Source organism: Phoca vitulina, unplaced genomic scaffold, assembly GCF_004348235.1.
Source record: "Phoca vitulina isolate PV1807 unplaced genomic scaffold, GSC_HSeal_1.0 scaffold9, whole genome shotgun sequence".
Lineage (NCBI taxonomy): Eukaryota > Metazoa > Chordata > Mammalia > Carnivora > Phocidae > Phoca > Phoca vitulina.
This window is the reverse complement of record NW_022589712.1, coordinates 33870135-33892162: the sequence shown is the minus strand read 5'-3', so window position 1 is coordinate 33892162 and position 22028 is coordinate 33870135. Positions and strand designations below refer to the sequence as shown.

At 37.7% G+C, this 22028-nt stretch overlaps 1 protein-coding gene across 1 annotated transcript in view; it reads left to right on the top strand.

The window, feature by feature from the left end:
* The window catches only part of LAMA2 (laminin subunit alpha 2), a 613526-nt gene that overhangs the window by 552316 nt on the left and 39182 nt on the right, over positions 1 to 22028 (top strand). The window contains exons 50-56 of the mRNA XM_032407892.1: positions 1670 to 1832; positions 2718 to 2862; positions 9513 to 9651; positions 11707 to 11718; positions 14489 to 14609; positions 17066 to 17242; positions 20676 to 20824. Of these exons, the coding sequence (XP_032263783.1) occupies positions 1670 to 1832; positions 2718 to 2862; positions 9513 to 9651; positions 11707 to 11718; positions 14489 to 14609; positions 17066 to 17242; positions 20676 to 20824 (906 nt within the window). The remainder of the gene's footprint in view (positions 1 to 1669; positions 1833 to 2717; positions 2863 to 9512; positions 9652 to 11706; positions 11719 to 14488; positions 14610 to 17065; positions 17243 to 20675; positions 20825 to 22028) is intronic.

Below are 22028 nucleotides of genomic sequence, written 5' to 3'. Positions count from 1 at the left end.
GTGATGTTTTTTATTCCAATACTTGTTCTGTGCAGTGAGTTTTTGTGTGTGTTTGTTTGTTTAAATTATAAATAACAGTGCATTGTGTTAAAACATCCAGAAAACTAACAGTGACTCCCACAACCCTTTCCAGGGTCATCAATGATAGTGTGTCAGCATAAAATGCAAAATTCTAGTATTTGAGAACTACAAGGGACTTCTCCTTAGTAGACTGCACACAACATTCTCTTCTCTCTAATGCAGTGATCCGGAAATTAATGAATTTGTCGTAATGATGAAGAAAGGCCAAATCATAGCCAATTTATTCACTATCAATTATACAGTTAATAGTCTGATTTAGTTCCTCAAACTTTCCGTTAGCACTTTGCAGGAATACTGAAAAGTATCTTTTAAGTTTACATTAGAAAAAAAAATTATGACATCATCTGATCTTATTCCAAATTAGATATAACTTAAAATTACAAGGATCTGACCGTGCAAGACACAGAATAAGACTCTTCCCTTCTTTTCTTTTTGCCTTCAGTTTTATTTCTGATCCAGGAACATAGAGAAAGCCAACTTGTCTAAAATGTGGAACAGTTCTTCCTTCATGAGCCTGTTAATGTTCGTACACTGTCATTTTTCTCATTTAGCCAAGATTTCATGCAAATGATATTCTAGGCTCTTGTTATTTTACAATGACATTACTATAATGTTTCTTCATATCTCCTCTCTACCCTCAAGTTAATACAACACTCCAATTTCAGAGATTCAAATATATGCTAACATGCAGATCTTTAAAGTTTTAAAAAGTCTCCACAATTTGAGACTTACTCTGTAATAACATCGTTAAGTAGATTGATTGATAGATGATAGATAACTGCATTTGAAAAAGAAATGTTCTTAAATGTTATTTTTACAAGATTTATCTTAAATATTTCTTAATTATCCAACCAACACTGATTGAACATACAGTCTCCGTGGGGCAATCTGCTATACTAAAATCTCCTTCATTCCATATGCCCTATTCTGCTCTGGCCCGCGTGCCACACTAGGTGCTAAATTTGTGCCTGACTAGAGCCTGGCCCATAATCTCTAGCTGGTCTCATAGAGCTTGCAATCTATTAAAGAACAACAGATAACCACGGAGATAAGTAGAGGCATCCTTTATTGTCTTAATCTCATTTGTCCCAGAAAAATCTATTGGACAGCAAGTATTCAGAGAGTAGGGACCTTTATTCCATCATGGGCATTTTTTTTTTTTTTCTTATAACTCTAAGTATGTATCTTTTGACCACCTTCACTCATTGTACCCAAACCCCCCCATTATCTTATGCATATGAGAAATGTAATAAGACATTATCAGTCCATCCAAAACCCCACCTCTTCATACCACTAAGACACAGTTAAATACCAATATAACTATCCACCAAGTATTTCAAGAGAACATAAAGCATTTAAAACATCAGTGACTTAGTTATTGAACACCAAATAAAGTCCAGGTAAGAAGTGATTGCTACTTGGTCTAGAATGATGGCAGTGGAGTTGGAGAAAAATGGAAGGATGGAAGATCTATTTGGGATGGTTCCTGTCCTATAACAGCTCACAGTCTAATCTCAGAAGACAATTTGATGTATTGAATACTGATGGACAAAACAGACATTGGTTCATGTGAAATGTCTCTCTTCAGTCCTCAGGTAGAAGATAGTGAAGGGACTATTCAGTTTGATGGAGAAGGGTACGCATTGGTCAGCCGCCCCATTCGCTGGTACCCCAACATCTCAACTGTCATGTTCAAGTTCAGGACATTTTCTTCAAGTGCTCTCCTGATGTACCTTGCCACACGAGACCTGGTAAAGACATGCATGGCTGATCTTCCATGATTAAAAATGTTTGCCTCTTTTCCATAGGATTCCAATACAATTATCAGTTATTGTTAAATTATCAATTATTATTCAAAGGATTCCAGGATGCTGTGTGATAACCAAGAGTAGGTGATACAGATAGTACTTATATATTTTCATTGATAAATTCAATTACAGTTGCAATTATTATTTATTTTCAATGCAGCTCCCCATATAATCCTTTATGAGAAGCGCCCAGTAAAGATTCCTCCAGTATGGAATCATGCAGCAGCAGAACTACTCCCTTAGTCTTCTTCTAAAGACCTAAGTTGAAAGGTGGTTCTAAATGTCCTCATTATTTTTTCCAGGTTAATATTTCTTTTTTTTTTTTTTTTTTTTTTTAAGATTTTATTTATTTATTTGAGAGAGAGAGAAAGCATGAGAGGGGAGAGGGTCGGAGGGAGAAGCAGACTCCCTGCCAAGCAGGGAGCCCAATGTGGGACTCGATCCCGGGACTCCAGGATCATGACCTGAGCCGAAGGCAGTTGCTTAACCACTGAGCCACCCAGGCGCCCTCCAGGTTAATATTTCTTAGTAAATTCTTCCAGGGAACATATCTTTTAGTTGACTTAATATGTTTTCAAAGGAACTTCCTTTATTCTCCTGTCATAAAAGATATGTCCTAGTAATTTGGTTGTGACCATTTACACCATAATGTCACACCCACATTCACAAAGTAGTAACACCAATTCTATTTCCAAAAGGGATATCATTTACAGATCAACACATTCAGTAACTTAGCCATAAGGCCCTATTATAAACCCCCCACAAAAAAGTGAATACTCATATTTCTCTGTGTATTGAATCACTGGTGTATTTTTACTCTATTAATAGAAAGATTTCATGAGTGTAGAGCTCACTGATGGGCATGTAAAAGTCAGCTATGATCTGGGTTCAGGAATGGCTTCCGTTGTCAGCAATCAAAACCATAATGATGGGAAATGGAAATCCTTCACCCTGTCAAGAATTCAGAAACAAGGTGAGTTTCTATAGTAATGATGCACTGTGAGCCTTAATCATGCTATCCAACACTCCCCTGTACCTCATCATGAGGAGGACCCTGTGTCTGTGATTTTAGGGACTCACAAATTCCATGAAAAATGGATCTAGTCATTTCTTTGGCTTAGATTATAGGTGACTTGGGTTACACATGACTATTGAAGAGCCAAATGGTTCTCTGTCATTTTCTTTGGAAACTGAGAGCTTAATTTGAAAGCATAAAACTGTCTTACAACTTGTAAAATTATATCCTGTACTAGGTTTGAAAAGGTTGTGTGCTTTTCTTTCCATCTTGTTTTACCAAGATGTTGTAGTTACAGTGGCCCACTCATCGAATTTATAGGGGTGATAGAACACGATGACCAGGTCTTTGCTTTTTAAAAATGCCAAACATTTGTATGTATGCAAGTAAGGAATTGAATAATAATAATGTAACATTTTTATAGTCCAGGAACTCTTTAAAAATATACTCACAATTATTTCATTTGCTGAGATAAGCAGGTATTTTGTTCTAGTGTTAGAGAAAGGGAAACATAGGCTCAAACTTACACGTGGTCAAAGACGTATGTATGTAAGCTCTCACAACCAAGGCAGAAACCCAAATATGTTAGGTCTTAGCGTGCTGCTACTGTTATTTCAGTATAATTCCCCTAATTCTGTGCACTATAGCACTACCAATATCTGCAAATGAAATTTGATGCTTCTGTTTATAAAATTAAACCTAATTAATTTTGACCATGCCAGTGTGACATTTCATGAGAATTTCAGTTTAACTTTGCACCATCCTTCACTTCCTGCATTTAACAAGTATCTGGCAAACACCCACTAACTATTGTACCAGACCTGAGTGAGGTCTGTCACAAGTCCTTGCCTTCAAGGAACGTGCAGTCTACTGGGGAGATAGACAAGTAAATAAATCAATGGTGAGAGGATAGAAAGCGAGTAGCTGCGTCAAGATAGGTACAGTAGGCTAGGAATCACAGGAGAGAGATGTTGAGGTCACACCGAGAGGTCAGCTCCCTGAGGCACAAGCAGGAGTTGAGGATTTCACCGGATGGACAGTGCCTTTGGACATTTCAGGGAGGTGAGAGTAGTATGAAAGCCGGGAGGCCTCAGAGAGCATTATCCATCATCGTTCATCATTTTCCAGTTGCTCTTCCTTGGAACGTGGAGGCCTGGAGAAACTCTTCTGTTTGAACAAAAACTGGTTAGCGCTTATATAAGTTGTAGTACTACCTTATACATCGTTCCCACATAAGGGAGGCACATTTGCATGGGAGAGGCTCTGCAGAGTAGTTAAGAAGAATGTTTAACTCCATTTGACCCAACATTTTCCAAACTTCTATAATCTCCAAAATCTCTCCATTCCTGCTGAACACACTTTGGGAAATGCTTTAGTTCATGCCGAGGAGCAAGAATTTCCTGTCCTTTTCTGGGTCCTTCTAGCCTGATTCAGAATCAAATTGACATGAGACAGATGACCAGGACAAAATCAGATTTAATTTTGTACAGGCAGGGAATCCACACACACATGGGAATTCCAAAGATAGTCAGGCAAAATGAGGTACACAGGTCTTTCTGAACTAAGAAGAAGGTAGGGCTCTGGGACTTCAAAGGGAAGAATGCAATTTATAGGAAGATAAAAATAACAAAAAGGGTAAATGTTTAGTAAATAAATGTTGCTTGAACCACTCAATGGACAAAGGGGACTTTAATCAAACTTTGCTAAGTTTCTCCCTGTCTACCATTGTTCACGTATAATGTAGTTATCTCTGGTGATAGTGCTCTTCCTGGGGCAGGTCCTCTACCTAAATTCTTTTTAGGCATTGGTGGGGGAGGTAAAGGGCTCTTCCAGAATCTACTGGGTTTTGATGGCTTTTTTTTTTTTCCTCCAAGTTTTTATTTAAATTCCAGCTAGTTAACATACAGTGCAATATGTGTTTCAGGTGTAGAACTTAGTGATTCATCACATCAATACCCAGTGCTCATCACAACAAGTGCTCTCCTTAATAACCATCACCTATTTAACCCCTCCCCCCCCCCCCCCCCCCCCCCTAACCATCAGATTGTCCTCTATAGTTAAGAGTCTGTTTCTTGGTTTACCTTTTTCCCTGTACCCCCTGCCCCATGTTCATTTGTTTCTTGAATTCCATGTATGAGTGAAATCATATGGTATTTGTCTTTCTCTGACTGGCTCATTTAGCTTAAGCATAATCCTCTCTAGCTCCATCCACGTCATTGCAAATGGTTTTGATTGCTTTTTAACTCAAACTAACCTTCATGTCAGAGTGGTCCATCTTGGGGTAGCCTGCCCTTGGCCCCTACAGTTACTACAAGTAAATCCATAGCCTAACAGGATGAATGTTGGCAAAAAAGTATCAGATGAGGCTAGAGAGATAACAGAGCCAGTTCATAAAAGGCCTTGTGAACTAAGCTAATGAGCTTCAACTTTATCCTAAAAGCTATAGGGAACTACTAAGAGTTTTAATCGAGGATGTGACACCATCAGATTTGTGCTTTAGTAAAGTTTCCTTAGAAAACTTTGGAGGGTAGATTTATGACAATTTCAGGGGCTACTGCAGTCTACAGTAAACCAAGTGAAGAGTGAGGAGAAGGAAACCATGAGAATGGAGAGGAAAGAGTAGAATTGAGAGATATTAAGCATTTTACAATCAAGGAGCTTTGTGATATATTCAATGTGGAGGATAAATGTTTTAAAAAGGGATGTCAAGAATAATTCCTTTTTTTTTCCTTAAATAACAAAAATATTTTAGTGAAATCATATGGTACTGAATATAAAAAAGAATAGGTTTTCTAGAAAAGATGCTGAGTTCTATTTTGGACATATTGTATTAAAAGCATTCTTAATATCTTTAGCAGCCTAGGCAAGCTGTGTAATTGGCAGGCAATCAGTTGCATGTACCTGAGGTTTAGCAGAGCTATAGGGGAGATGGACAGTTTAGAATCATTATCATGCCATTAATAGTTATAGCTGAATAGGAATGAGAAAAACCAAGCAGTCATTTCTAGAGTGAGATGATCCAAAGCCCTGCAGCAAATAGCAGTGTTGAAGGGATATAGTAAAGGTAGACCCCACAAAGGGGGCTGTAAAGAAATAATCACAGAAAGGAGAAATGAGGAAGATAAATTTTCAGAAGATCAAACCAAAAGCAGAGTGACAAATTAGGTCCAAGAATAGTCCAGGCAGGAGATAAATGATGGCTTGAAATAAGAGTTGTAGTGGGCTTTGACACTAGGGAAATGCAAAATAAATCCACAAGGTGATACCACCATACAGTTATTACAATGCCAACAGTTAAAAAGACTGAACATGGGGCACCTGGGTGGCTTAGTCGTTAAGCGTCTGCCTTCAGCTCAGGTCATGATCCCAGGGTCCTGGGATCGAGCCCCACATTGGGCTAGACGGGAAGCCTGCTTATCCCTCTCCCACTCCCCCTTGCTTGTGTTCCCTCTCTCACTGTCTCTCTCTCTGTGTGTCAAAAAATAAAATCTTTTAAAAAAAGACTGAACATACCCAGGGCTGGCAAGAATGTGGAGCAACTGGAATTCTTACACTCTGCTGATGAGGGTAGAAAATGTACAGCCACATTGGGAAATAGGTTAGCAGTTTCTTAATAGGTTAAGTATATACGGACTGTATGAACCAGCCATTCCACTCCTAAGCATTCACCCAAGACACATTAAGCATATATCCAAAAAACAAAGAATAACTAAAACAGGTTAATTTATTAACAGGTTAATAGAGAGATTGTTGTATATCGTCACAATGGAATACTATTTAGCAATAAAAAAATAATGAGCTATTAATATGCACACAAAATGGATGACTAGCAAAATAAATATTCTTAGCCAAAGAAGGCAGACATAAAAGAATACATTTATGTCAAGTATATAAAGAACACAAATGAACCAATAGTCACAGACAGCAGATAGAGGCTATGGAGAATGAGGTTATGTAGGGAGGCCCAGGAAGGAGGGATGACAAAGAGGCATAAGAAGACTTTTGGGGTGATGGATATGTTTAGTTTTTTGACTGTGGTGATGGTCTCATGGATGTATGCATATCTAAAAACTTGCTAAATTGTATACTTTAAACATAAGCAACTTCTACTATGTCACTTATAGTTTGGTAAAACTTTCAAAAAATAGGGTAGATATCAGCGTTATTGAGGAGATGAAATTAGTAGGGCTGTTGACTGATGAATTGTGGCATGGTGAGGGGACTGGAGTACAGAGAAGATATGCAGATGATGCTGTCTCATCTGTTGAATGTGGATTTCTAGGCAAAAGTCAGGCGCAGGCATGTGTATTTCTGAATTGTCACCATATAGTAAATAGCTATAAACTGGAGGTCACCTGGATAGCTAAAACCTAGAAGTGGCCAAATGAAGACACATTAGGGAACAGAGCACTTCAGAAGTGTTCAAGGACATAAGTCACAGAGAAGGAAATTGAGAATGAAGTTGGAAAGGTGCAAAGAGCTGGAGAGGCTGGTATTAGGGAAGCCAAAAGAGGAAATTTCCTAGAAGGAAGGAAATGTGAACAACATCAAATACTGCACAGATGGGGACGAAGATAAAGACCAAAAGACTCCACTGGGTTTGGATGTGGGGAGGTCCCTGCAGATTTGAGCAAGATTAGATTCCTCAGAGCAGTAGGATAGGAATTCAAATAAGCCTCCAGCAATGTGACCATTCCTCCTTTTTAGTGACCAGATTAGTTGTTTCATATGAGTTGTTCTCCGCTAGTTTATAGAAGCACTGTCCCTTGAAATTCAGATATACTCCATCAGGGGGCATTCGGCACCTTCCCTGAGAGTCAGTAGAACCATGGCCACCACAAGGAGCACGCCGTATCCCTCAAGTGCACCCATACGAACACAAGATGGAGAATGATCGTTAGATTTTCATTGAGCTGAGAGAGAGAAGAAAGGAATTACCAAAGTAACAATTCATTTACAACAACTCAGCATTGATTATAAAATACTTGTAAGCCCCTACTCTTTGTCTAGTATTTAATAAAACCCTTATTTCCCTGCTTACCCAATGATGTCTGAACTCATCAGCTCTGAAATTTTGTGCGAATAGCTATTCTGTAAGGGAAAGAAATAGGGCAGGAAATAAAAGCAAGTATTGGCATTTCATAGCAGAGCCCACTGCATTGCTATCACTCATGCAGGAGAGAGTAAAACCCTTCCTTTAACTCAGTAAAAATATGCCATCCTGTGTCTGTCTGCTGGAGTTAACGCTTGGGCCAGTGAGTTTCAATTCAATGTATTTTTGCTCTTTAATCAGTTTTTCTTAGAATGGTTTCTAAAAATGCATATATTCACTCAGGGATAAGGGGGAAAACTACCTCCAGTCACTGGCTTGCCTGTGATAGAGAGGTAGAATCTCATTTTCACAGATACCATTAAAATATGCACCAGATCTGTAGAAAGAGCTATTTTCATGTTCCAGTCAACAGCTCCATATGAAAACTTCTTTGCTGATCTGGATAAAAAGGAATATGTATGAAAAAGTCTTGAAAATGGTTTTATAATTTTTTTTTATTTTAGCCACCAGTCCAGTCAAAAGGATATGTGCATATAAAATTAATATATGTATGAAAGTAATTAAACTTTTAAATCTTGACTTGCTAAGTATTTTTTAATAGGACAATTATTTAACAGGTGTTTTTTGTTGTTTGTTTTTACAAAGCTCTACTTTGCGGATTTGAGGTATTCATTGGTTTGGTATTTTATTTTGGTCATTTATTAATAAGATAATTATGTTTGGTTTTATTGAAGATACTTTCTACATATTACAGTGGAATTTTAGAGTTTGATATTCTTTCTTTGTTTTTCGAAGAACACTATCCTAAAAGATGACATGTTAAGGAAAAATAATAATGCTCCATGGTCAAATAAATTTGGGAAATACTTCTTGCTCTATATCCCCCTGTTGGAGCATTACATTGAATATTGGCATGTCGAAAGATCTGGGCAGTCATAAAATTAAAATATACGTTTAATTTTGCTTAACCCAATGTTTGTCATATTTATTTGAACCAGGAACATCCGGGAAACTAGTGTTCCAAAGAATAAACATTTAGAAATACCCTTATAATCCACTGGTTCAAATAGCCATTTTCAGACCCTTGCTAATTCAGATCCTATATCAGGCAAAGATTTAGAGGCCAAATCTGTCATGTTAATGAACTGATGCCTCAGCATGCATTGCGGGTCCAAAATATATAAAGCAGTTAAAGGCTGGGCCTAAACAAATATTATGGTGAGAGAGCACGTAGTTCAGAAAGAGCCTAGCCTGACTCTCAAAAATAAAGGGGAGAAAATCAATGAGATAAGGGGTTCCCATCTGCTTTCTGAAAAAAAACAGTTTAAACAGGGAAATGCCTCTCTTCTTTCCTTTGTCTGGCTGTTATTTTTATGCCCTTTTTGTGGATAGTTTAATAGTTTATTTTATCAATGTCATTGTTTCTGCAGTTATTATACAGATGCTTGAGAATGTCAATGTTAATTTGAGAATGAAAGTAAATTTATCTTGAAGTAACAGTGATCATACAGATGTGGTTGGCCCTGCTCAAGTAAGCCTTTTCTTTCCTTTACAGCCAACATATCAATTGTAGACATAGATACTAACCAGGAAGAGAGCATAGCAACTTCATCTTCCGGGAACAACTTTGGTCTTGACTTGAAAGCAGATGACAAAATATATTTTGGTGGTCTGCCAACACTGAGAAACTTGAGGTAATTTAGTGTCTATTTAGAGCTAAGGATTAAGTTTTAATTAAATGGCCACTCTGTAGAGTTCTGAAGTTTAATTACAATAGGAATGTCACATAACCTTTAGTTGCAGAAAGGCTTAATTTAAAAAAAAAAAAATCATGTGACATGTTAGAACAACACCAGGATTTAGAAACCCAAGGATTAATTTGATATCTTTGTTGAAGAGATGGATGGAAATCATGATTTCTCTCATATTCACCTGATGGAAAGAATTATAAAAGTAATTAAAGGTGGAAACTAGAGTTGAATGTGCATCTTGTAATTGCCGTTCCCCTTGCACAGTTGCTAGAGATAATGGGAAGCTGACACTGCTTAGTGTTCTAAAAATCAGTCAGTGTTCCAGGATCCTGGGAGTATAACCTATTTTATTGCTAAGCATTAGCATGCTAATGATATGTTGGAGCTTTCCCATATGCCTAATGCTAAAGCTATATTAGGTATTCTCATGCCCATGCCAACATTTTTTTTTTTTAATTTCACATATGTTTTATAGATAGCAGGATGGGGAGATATAATTAACTCATAGTTTAGTTCAAAAAATAAATGCAAGTAACTAAAAAATCTCAGAAAATATTTCATATGGTATTTAATTAATTTACTGCTTGTTGTAAAACATCTCATAAGAAATAAAAGTTATAAAGCACTTGATGCTCAATAAATGTTAATTGAATGTAACTAGAATGGAATGAATTGATTTGGTTAAACCATAAGAGTTTGCTGCAAATACAAACTACCATGTTTTAAATTTTTGTTTTGTTTAGTTAGTTTTTAGTGGTTATAAATGTCCTGTCTCGGTGTTTCTACTCGAAAAAGACACACCACGATTGGAGGGAATCTCAGAATAATTAAAAAGTATGGTAGTCGGTTGTTCTCGTATTTTCCAAATGAGCAGAGGAATTTCAACCTCATTTTATGATAGCTAGCATACAGACTGAGTTTTACTCTTCTCCCTGTACCTAAACTCATAGACCAGGCAACTAACTATCAGTCTTTCAAGGGTTTACGTTAATAAGCTTCATGGGGCAGATAAACTGGTTCTGCATTCATCCACACTATAATGTACTTGTGTTAGGATTGCAAACTTAAAGTGTCTGGTCAGAAAAAAAACGTTGCAGATCAAATATATTTGAGTAACGATGTAGTGATTACTCAAAAATCTATTTATTCAGTCAACAAGTGTTTGTTGAACATCTACTCTGTGTCAGACACCATAGAAATACTAGGGATCCAACAGTTGCTTAAGTCTAAGATTTATTTTGCAAGATCATTCAGTAAATTCCCTTTAAGTGAAAATAAGGCTATCAAGGCATTGCTTTATATATTCTAGTGATGACTTGGTTTTAATTACCATAAAGTGATTTTTAGGTATTATCTACAAAGGTGTATATGTTGAACTACGTGGAGCTGGGTTTATGTATTAGCTTTCAGACTACATATCTAATGAGTCTGTATCACTAAGATGTTTTTACTTGCACAGTACAGCATTTTATAATATTTCTATGGCATGGCACATTATTCCGATACAATCTTTAGACATATATCTGTGATTAAGCAAGGAGCCACGCATTCATAGTTTGCTGTTATTTTGCCCACAGACAGGATCATAATATGATAAAGTTCAAAAGATGAGGTAAACAGAAATTATTTTTCCTTATATTAATTTCAAGCTCCTTGAGAGGCAATATTTATCAGCTACTCATGAATACTACAGCATAGCAACATTTGTGCATTTTCCTGTTCATAAAATAGATTAAAATTAGTATTTTAAATTTCTACTTCAAAATAAAAATTTCCCAAGAGAATAGTATGGAAAATGGTCATCTTTGGATTCTCATTCCACTGTGGTCAAGGGCCTATGTCTGTTTTCTGTTCTGTTGGTTTTGTTACATTCCCTTCCTTTTAAGATCCCTATGAGATACTTTTTAAAAAGACTTATGATTAATGTTTATTGTTTTACTAAATGAAAATGCAATTATAAGTAAATTGTGTTTTTCTTTTTTCTTCCCTTTGACCTAGTATGAAAGCAAGGTAAAATTTAAATTATGCATGCCTTCTTCAAGTGCATGGGTTGGGTAAATGTGGCTTCTTAGATAAAGCAGTGGAGATGAAGAACAACACCTATGCAGCTTTATTCCTAGTACATTTCATGAGCACGTACTGCATCCTGAGAGTTCTCATGCTGTCCTTTACTTACAAAGATGCTGCTGCTCACCCACCATGAACTGGGCTGCAATTTCGCTTGTTTCACCAGCCACAGCCACGAGGACGGATTTGCTCTGCTTTTCTCAACTGCCCGCGCACAGTGCCCCCTGGCGCAGATATGCGGCAGCACACGTGCCAAGGGCAGCTGGTCAGGTTTACGGGCACAGCGTAGTTCAGCGGAACAGAGTAAAGTGGTCTGATGGGTTGAAACCTGGACCCCCATCTCTGTAGCACTATGCTGTCTGCTGAACAATCAGCCTGTGCTCCCAAATGCTCACCAATGCCTTGCTGCTTTTTGCAAGCCTGCAAATACGCAAACGTTTACAGGGCCCTTGCACCTCTTCGCAAAGCTGCTTATTTATCGATTTGTTTATTTAGAATTAGCTATGAAGCCAGATAAAAGGAACCTCTGGAAATACTATACTTAAAACAAGTGTTTGCCTTAATGGTGAAGAAGTTTGTGGACAGCCCCCCTAGCTTCCCAGGAGCATTTTAATTCCCGTTTGCGGAAAGGCATTAGCATGAAAGCTATGAGGTGCAGGCCCCTGTAAGTGGCTGATCAAACCCCAGAGATGTGCAGGGCTGGCACACGCTGGCTAGAGCCTGGTGCTTTGGTATTTCAGAGCCCAACTATGCCATCGTTCTGGAAAGGACATAATATGGCTGAGCTTATCCAAGAAATTTTTAAAGCAAATGCCAGACTTCTAATACCAGAAAGTAGAATATACAGAAATGAAAGTATATACAAAAAATAATCCAAGTTGTTTTATCACAATATAGTGATGAGCCCAGTCATGCTATTTGCTGAGATGGCTCAAAGGCAAAGCCTGGCTTTCAGTGGAACTATATAAAACTCTGGAGTGACACTGTGTAGCTTTGTAATGCTGCCTTTGAGGCAAACAGAGGAAACAGAGGCCTTTGGTTACCATTAGGAGTCTGAACACCATATGTGATTGCTTATCCCCCATGCTTTTCCTAGCACCTAGCCTGCTAAATCATCGTGTTTTGAAATAGTTCATTGTACGTCCATGAAACAGTGAAATATATAACTTTTAGAAGTGATTTACTTTATTGATAAGACCTCTGAAAAACTGGGGATAAATTACTCATCCTCTAAAGGAAAATGAACACTTGGAATGAAATTCACCCATTCCCTTCACTTTATAAATAAGATTCTAAGCAAGATCCTCACCCTCCAGTTGGGCATGTTCTTCGTAATAACCAACTGACTAAACAGAAGGAGAAGACCTTGGGAATAAAGGGAAATGATGAAAGAAAATGAAGCGGTTCCAGAGAGAGAAAAAAAAAGAAACAGAACAGATACCTGGCATGACATAAATCACCAGCTACACATGCCAGGGTCTGAATTCCTTTCCCACCTGTTTTTCCTCATGCCGTGTGTTTTATATTGAGGCAAAAAAAGGGAATCCTGGCATCATGGGACCATGAGGAGAGAATTAATCATTATCCTAATAATATCTTGGTGTTGGTTGGACAGGTTTTACAGATGCTTCTTAACACCAAAAAAAGGTATTTCTTAACCCAATAGACCTGTACTATTCAATATGGTAGCCATCAGCCACAGTGTTCAGTTTCAATTAAATAAAATTAAACAACAGTGTTCAGTTTCTCATTGGCATAAGCTTCGTTTCAAGTGCCAATGCCACATGTGACTAGTAACTACCAATTTGGACAATGCGGAACAGAATATTTCCATCTCCACAGAAAGTTCTATTGGATAGCACTGCTCTCGACTAAATAAAGAAGTATCATCACTGACATTATACTAGCTTCTGTTTATTGAACACTTACTGGGTGCTAGCATGTTTGTCTTTTCCTAAGAAGTAATGAATAAAAAGTAAATGCTCAAATGTTATTTGGGTATAGAAGCCATTCAACCTTAGTGGAAAAAAATGTATGTTTTGTGCCTTTGGTTGCTTCGTTTTGTTATTGCTCCAATATAAAATAAGGATTTTGGGGTCATTCTGTAAATCCAGTGTTGAAGTATTTTTTTAGACTATGTAATCCAAAAGAATGTTTCTTAGGCTTTGTTTTAGTTAAGCTTTAAAGAGAAATACAATATTATCTTAATCTTCAGCTGCCCCTTGTCCCCCCAAAAAAGTCTCAATGACAAAAATATTTTCCTCTCAAAATAAATGAGTCCAGATTTTTTCCCTAAATTTTGAGCAAGTTTTTTAAACCTTTTTGGTATGTAGTTTTATTATACTGTCTACACAACTGTCTATGCTTTGGTACAAAAAAAAATGCATTTCATTACGCATATGAAGCACTTAAGAAATCCGTTAATTTCTGTACCTTGAATTTAAATGCTGTGGTGAGATTATTTAAAAGAGCAAGAAGAACTAACTACATAAAGATTCTTTCTGCAGGATGGGGGTAAAAAATGCACTTAATCCAACCAGTAGATAATGGAACCACAGTTTGCTAGTTACGTGTGTACGCGTGCGCATGGTTCAAGAAATGTGTGCCAGCCCATGTGTCCGTTTGCTCCGTATGGCTTGCGTCCCGTAGTCAAACACTGTACTGCCATTTCCCTCATGCTGTTGCTTTTGTTTTCTGTGAAACTTTTCAACAGACCAGAAGTAAATTTGAAGAAATATTCTGGCTGCCTCAAGGATATTGAAATTTCAAGAACTCCATATAATATACTCAGTAGCCCTGATTATGTCGGTGTTATCAAAGGATGTTCACTGGAGGTTAGTTTGTTTTTAATGGCTTCCTAGATACTTTCGTCTCTGATTTCATTTACTTAGTTTGGGTGCTCTTACAGGGAGTAGTCCCTTGTTAATATATTTTAAATTCCTACTGACCCTTGTCTTAGCAATTCTCAAATAACAAAGCAGGATTGAAGCACTTCTATAAATTACCATAATCACATAAACGTAGGAAATGGTTTGATGAAGACCCAAAATTATGAAGCAATTTCCCACATGTATAATAAACACTTCATAACATGTATTTTTAATATTAATCTCTTCTCTGGTTCTCTCTTCATTTCCAATACTACTTCTCCCTTTTCCTCATTTTTGTCATCTATTTTAGATTTATTTTATCTTTATGGTTTACATATAGCTTTTTAGCAACCTTAATTTTTTTTCCACATTTTTTTCACATTCCACATCCATGTTACACAAATAACAAGTAACCATTTACACTATAAACATTAGTGCATAGCATCTTGTCTATAGTTTGAAAGTCAAACCTCCTTTTCTTTGAAAATGGCACAGATTAAGAACCATCTACAAAGACCATCTTTGACAGGACTGCGAAGTCCCCTGCTATTGGGTATCTTCAGTATCTTTTCTTTGTTGCCAAAGCATGTCCCTAGTTCCATTTAACTCCTCTGCCCTGACTCTTCACTGGGCGCTGACTCATAGGAGAAACACAGGTCCAGCTCTACTCTCTTAAAATGTCTATAAGCAAGAGTCAACAGTCATCAGGAAATATTAGTAAAAAGTTTACGGGCATCCTTAAAGTAATGAGTTTGTTTTTTAAAAAAATATTAAATATATCATGCTTATAAAATTTTGATTACGCTGATATGACACCACAATTCATTTTAGCTGTTTTCTCCACCTGGAATTATTTTAAGGCATGGCTATAGAATTCAGGGAAATGAAGGAGAATCAGGAGAAAGAAAAAGTGAATCCATCCCTGAGACATGAGGTTTAAAGACTGAAACAGAGCATTCAGGGTCTTCATAGTTAGAGGCTCTAATTTGGAATTAGCCATAGATGTCCACCATGAGAAGCTTGGGAATAAGGAATAGGGAGACACAGAATTGAAACTCTAAGGATCCAAGCTGGCTTCTTTAAGAAAGTTTTATTCAGAGTTTTAATCTTCCAAAGCCTAACTCTCATCCACATCCAAAAGATATATATATGAGGATGGAAAACTGTCCAGAAAATGAATAGCCTGTATGTGTGAAAATCATAATTCTGTAAAGGCACTTTTCAGTCAGCAGGAATTATTTTACAACTGAAATATGAGGCAGAAATGATGTGGATAAATATTGAAAAGTCTGCACAGTAGTTTTATCTGAACTATCCAAAATCTATGATTTGAAAATTGGAAAAGAAAATAGATGATACATTTTACAACACTTCTGTCACTTAACTGGGCCTGAAAGACTGTGCGGGAAAATATCCTGTGTTAGAGGATGCCTTGCTTTTACTCCAGCAAAATCCAGGACTTTTAAAATGAGCATTTTGAGCACTCGAAATGCCCAACAACATGGGCTTGCTTAACTAAATCCTAGCACATTCATGCAATGGAGTGATCTCCTGCCTTTAAAAGTGATGATGAGACCTGTGTTTTCTGAGAGAGGTATCTCCCACAGATGCAGTGAAAAAAAGAATTTACAAAAGAATGTGCCTATCAAGATTTAGTTTAGGAGGAGAGAGGAAGAGGGCAAGGTTATGAAAAGTAAATGAATGAATGCATGCATGATGAACAGATGAATGAATGAATGAACGAGAAATGCTATATGCTTCTACACAGCTTTGACATGGGATGATTTTTGCTTTCTCTCCATAAACAATTAGTTGATTGAGGGTTTTCAAGGGATTATGAGAGTGTTTTCCAGGGAGATTTAGCAAGATAGATTTAGACCAGGGAGATTTAGCAAGATAGATTTAGACCAAAAGAAAATGTGATCTGTCAGTGATAATCGTCTGTATTTGAAATCAAAAGTTCTCACTGGGTGGCTCAGTAGGTTGAGCATCTGACTCTGGGTTTCAGCTCAGGTCATGATCTCAGGGTCCTGGGATCAAGCCCCACATCAAGCCCTGCATCAAGACCTACGTTGGGCTCTATGCTCAGTGGGGAGTCTGCTTGAGTATTCTCTCCCTCTCCCTCTGCCCCTCCCCTTGCTCGCTCGCTCTCTCTAAAATAAATAAATCTTAAAAAAAAAAAAAAAAACAGAGGCCAGAATTTTTATTTTAACCCAGACTGCTCAGAAAGTTCAGTCACACCTAGAAATAGTATTTCTCCAGTTGCTCCCAAGCTCTCCATATAGCTGTGAGTTTCATATTTTCTAAAACAATGTATTTCATGGTGACACTGAGTGCCTGGAGGAGGCTGAGTGAGACAGAGAAATTAATTTAAATTTTCATTTCTGATGCTTTCTTCTCTTTTTCCCTTTTACCCATAGAACGTTTACACAGTCAGCTTCCCCAAGCCTGGTTTCATAGAGCTGCCCCCTGTGCCAATTGACGTAGGGACAGAAATCAACCTGTCCTTCAGCACCAAGAATGAGTCTGGGATCATTCTCTTGGGAAGTGGAGGGACACCAACACAACCTCGGAGGAAACGAAGGCAAACTGGACAGGTACCCTCATACCTGGTTGACAGTGCATTTTCCTAGTGCTTATATAAAACACTTATTTTATAAGGAGACTGGTGAGACATTTAGGTTTTATAAATTGCCTTTGTATTTTTAGGTTTGCATCGTTTATTTCCACTCTCATCTTTTTTAGGACAGTTATTTCCTGGAGGATTTTCCTTGTTGATCAGCTCTAGGTGCATGGACACTTGTATTTGCACCTGTATTTCATACGGGCTTAGCATATGTGTGTTTAAAGAGAGAAAGCTTCAAATATATTCAAATTATAATAATTTTCTCTTGTCTCGAAGTCCAATTACTTACCGCATCTATAGATATCTTGCTAGGGTCCCTTAAATTCAAATTTAAATTCCTTCTAGGATCAATTTCCCAGTTTTGCTAGCCAACGTGATGCAGTCTATTGAAATCTGACCCACTTCAGTCTCTCTGGACACAGAAAAGGCAGAGAATGGACCTGGGATAGGAGAAGGCAAATAGAGCCCAACCCACACAAGCAAAGACAGTAGCCTATGCTCAGGTTCACTCATGACATGAAGAGAAAGCCCACAGAGTAAGGTGTGAACTTCAATTTTCATACCCTATAGCCATTTGATTCTGTTAAAAGTGATCTCTTAGGCATCATAACCCTTTACTGCCTTGATATTTCTCCAGCACTTTTGATCTTATGTTTTTAAATATATGCATTTTTCCATTTAATCTTGTTTTTCTCAGTGAAAGAGTTCATAGGAATTATCTAGTCTGCCATTACCAAAGAATGGAATGCTTTATAAATATGTCCTTAAATACGCATGCATCCTTATAAACCAGTTTGTGTTGTTTGTGATTTTATGTGTTTTTAAAATCACATTTATCCTTTAAAATTGAGTAGTCAGTAATATGGTTGACCCTTCAACAATATGGGAGTTAGGGACACCAATCCCCCCCCCCGACTCAGTCAAAAATCCACCTATAACTCTTGACTCCCCAGTGACTTAACCACAAATAGCCTAGTATTGACTGGAAGACTTGCCCATAATATAATCACTAGATTAACACATATTTTGTATGTTATATGTATTATACACTGTATTGTACACTGTATTCTAAAAGTAAGCTTGGGAAAAGAAAATGTTATTAACAACATCATAAGAAAGAGACATACATTTACAGTACCATACTATATGTATCTAAAAAAAAAATCCACATATAAGTGGATCCACACAGTTCAAAGCCATGTTATCCAAAGTATTATATAATAAATCTTATTCTTCTCCCCCAAAAAATAAAGACTAAACAAAATAAATTCAAAGATGTATAACCATGAGTAACTTGGGTTATCTCAGGAATACAAGAGTATTTCAATATCAGAAAATCTAAAAACTATATAAACATCTCAATAGATGCTGAGAAACCATTTGGCAAAATTTAATACTCATTCCTGATTTAAAACAAACAAGCAAACAATCCAACATAACAATATGGATGGATATTAGAAACTGAAGAGAAATGAAAAAAATGTACGACATACTGTATGATATCATTTTTACAGATTTCTAATACAAGTAACACTAAACGGGCTACTGGCTGGCTCAGTTGGTAGAACGTGCAACTCTTAATCTCAGGGTTGTAAGTTTGAGCTCCACATTGGGTGTAGAGATTACTTGAAAATAAAATCTTTAAAAAAAAGTAACACTAAGCAACATATTGTTTACAGATATATATGTGAGTTTCCAGAAATAATTTTTAAAAAGCAAGGGAATGGTAAACATAAAATCCATGTTAGTGGTTACCTCTGAGATGGTGAAGCTGGGGGATGGTGTTGGGAGGAAACTCACAGGAGATGCAATGGATTATTTCTTAAATGGGTTGTAGTTTTACTGGTATTCATTTAATTGTATAGTTGGGAACATGGCTTCATGTCTCTTATATTTTGAGGAATGTATCAAATAGTCATAATAAAAATATTCTTTAAAGAAGAGAGGGAGGAAAAAGTGTTATTTTCTCTCATTTCTTACTGCACATAATAAGCACTGAATACATATAATATTTAAATTTCCTCTTAAATTCCTTCTCTTTTAATCCTGAAAAATAAATTATTTTCTCACTATTATAAATGATGAGCTAGTTATAATAAGAGGGCCAGATCAAACATTCTGAAGTAGATTTTCACTAAAGAATATGTGTTTCCTAGGTCACTGTCAGGTAATTAACACCACCTACTGGTTCCAAATTTCTCCTCATCAAGACTAAGTAAATGGACTTAAATCACCAGCTTTCAGGATTGTTCTTAAAATAGAACCTGTGCCCATTAAAACAATTAAAAAGAAAATATTAAGTACCATAATGCAAAGTAAATTGGAAATAATATGTTAATGTTTCAACATTTTAATAATAATAAATATTCATTTTTTAAAAATCTCATAATAAGTGCTATTTGAAAGAGGAAACAATGTTAAATGGTTCCAGTCGGTTATAGAATCAGTGTTGGTTACGTTGACATATTTTCTTTTCCAAAGCTAACGTTTTGATGCCATTGGGTTATTTGTGATTCTTTTCTGCTAAAGGAGTTTCTTACCTCGAACAATCAATCCAGCTGAGAAAATTTTAATTGAGTGAGTAGTTTGCAGTTGCCCCTTTGGTGGATGGTGAGCACTAGTCCAGGTCCTCTAGACCTTCTGTGTTGGACACACAGCTGCCTAGACGATTCAGTAGATCATCGGAGACATTATGATGTTTGACTGAAACCGTCTCCACCACCTCCGGTGACTCGTGGAGGACCGAGTGATCATCGTGTAGCAGGCGCCCTCACACTCCACAAGAAAGGGAGCACGCGTGGCTTCGGCTTTGGGGACTAGCACTGCATTCAGGCTCCCTGGGGTTCATAATCTGATCTCAAAACCATACTGGTTGCTATAGTAACAATAGCAAGAAGAAAGCAGTCGTGTTTGTGGATGAAAAATTGTCTTCCTTCTTTCTAAGTGTGGGAGACAGGTTACATGTTGGTGATAGCAATCTATTCGACCAGCTCAGAGAACATATTGAAGGCTAACCACTCAAAATGCCATGAGATCAGGAGTCAGATCTGATGTCCAGAAGCTAGCTGTCCACTTGTGAATATAAGGAAGGAACCCTTTGTTTTCTGATGGGTTTTGCGAGTTAGAGACCCCGGTGCAAGCACAGCTGTTCCTTTCAGCGTGGCAGATTTGCTCTGCAGAGACTGTTGTATTACTACATCCGCTTTCCACATCATCTAACAAGTAACAATGGTCAATGATTAAAAAGCTATTCTCAGCTGCTTTAAACACTCTAGGAAAATATTGAGTCTTAAGGGCTCAGGTAAGACCTCCGAGCCACGGAATCTGCAGTTCTGTCCGGGAACCTCTAAGGCTGTCATAGTTGAGACCCCTCTTTAATCTTCCATGACCACTTGCTCTTGCAGGCCTATTATGCGATATTCCTGAACAAGGGCCGTCTGGAAGTGCATCTCTCCATGGGCACACGAACAATGAGGAAAATCGTCATCAAACCAGAGCCGAGTCTGTTTCACGACGGGAGAGAACATTCCGTTCATGTCGAGAGAACTAAAGGGTAACAATAGCTCTAGACAATTTGTTGTAACTATGTCAACTCCCCTGCTCACACGACCCTCTGTCTGGACCTTTGTATGTGTGGTCATACAATGCATTGCAAACCTGTCAAGTAGCTTAAGTTCATCTTCTTGACATTTCATGTTTCCGGGATCCTCATGTCCCTTGGCCCCTGGGAATTCTCTTCACGTTTTTATTCTGTGCAGTTCTCCACTCTCGCTTTGGAAAAACCGAATGCCTCTTCTGAAGCTATAGATAAGAAAGATCCCTCCCTCCCCCCCGCACCTCTCCAGTATCCTCCTCTCGGTAAGGTAGGCGCAGAGAGAAGCATACAGAAGAGCTCAGCTGGACCCTGCAGCCTTTAGTGGCGGGTCTTTCATTCAGGTCCCAAAGCTGAGAAACCTGTCACAGACCTGGAGTGTGGCCGCCGTGGCAGGACCTCCTGAGAGCTGCTAAGTGCCTGCCTCATCCCTGTACCCCCTCGCTGCCCAATAGGTGTGGGGGTCCCTGCAGAGTGGCTTCAGGAGGGAACAGAGCCCGAGGGAAAGACTGGAAAAGGCTGCTGTCCACCCATCAGTGCGTGGAGGTTGCCTCTCTGTGGGTCTGAAAGAGCACTTGCTTCCCAGCCCTGAGTCACAAAATTGGCAGTGACCGCGTTATAAACCGATCCCTCATTTCTCCAGAATGCTGGGGCATTTGGTATTTCCTCTACTGGGAAAGTCGTCTGTATTTTCATCGAAATGTTGTATGACAACTCAGGTAATTCGTTTAGAAGGACAGTTAGAGAAAAGGAAACCAGAAGCCCCGAAACTTCAGACCTCCAAGCCAGCAAGCCATTTAATTAGACTGAAGACATAGAAAAGACCTGGAAATCAAATGTGAGGAAACCTCAAGACACAGAGGTTATTTAAAAAAAAAAAAAAAACAACAGTAGGCATGTGTAGCAATAGTTCAAGTGAGCAGATGCTATTCTATACAGACCTATATCTTCTAATTATCCTCTTGTGTGTAAAACAGTTTAGATAAGTAGCAAGAATGTTTTATCTTCCGAGTAAATGATAAAGCTTTCCTTGGCTTATTATTTTTTTTTATTATATAGAGCATTAGGTTGTGGGCTGAATTGATACTAAACATTCTTGCAGAATATCTACTAAGTGAGATGTTTAGAAACCATGATTAAGACAAATGAGGGATCGATATTTGGA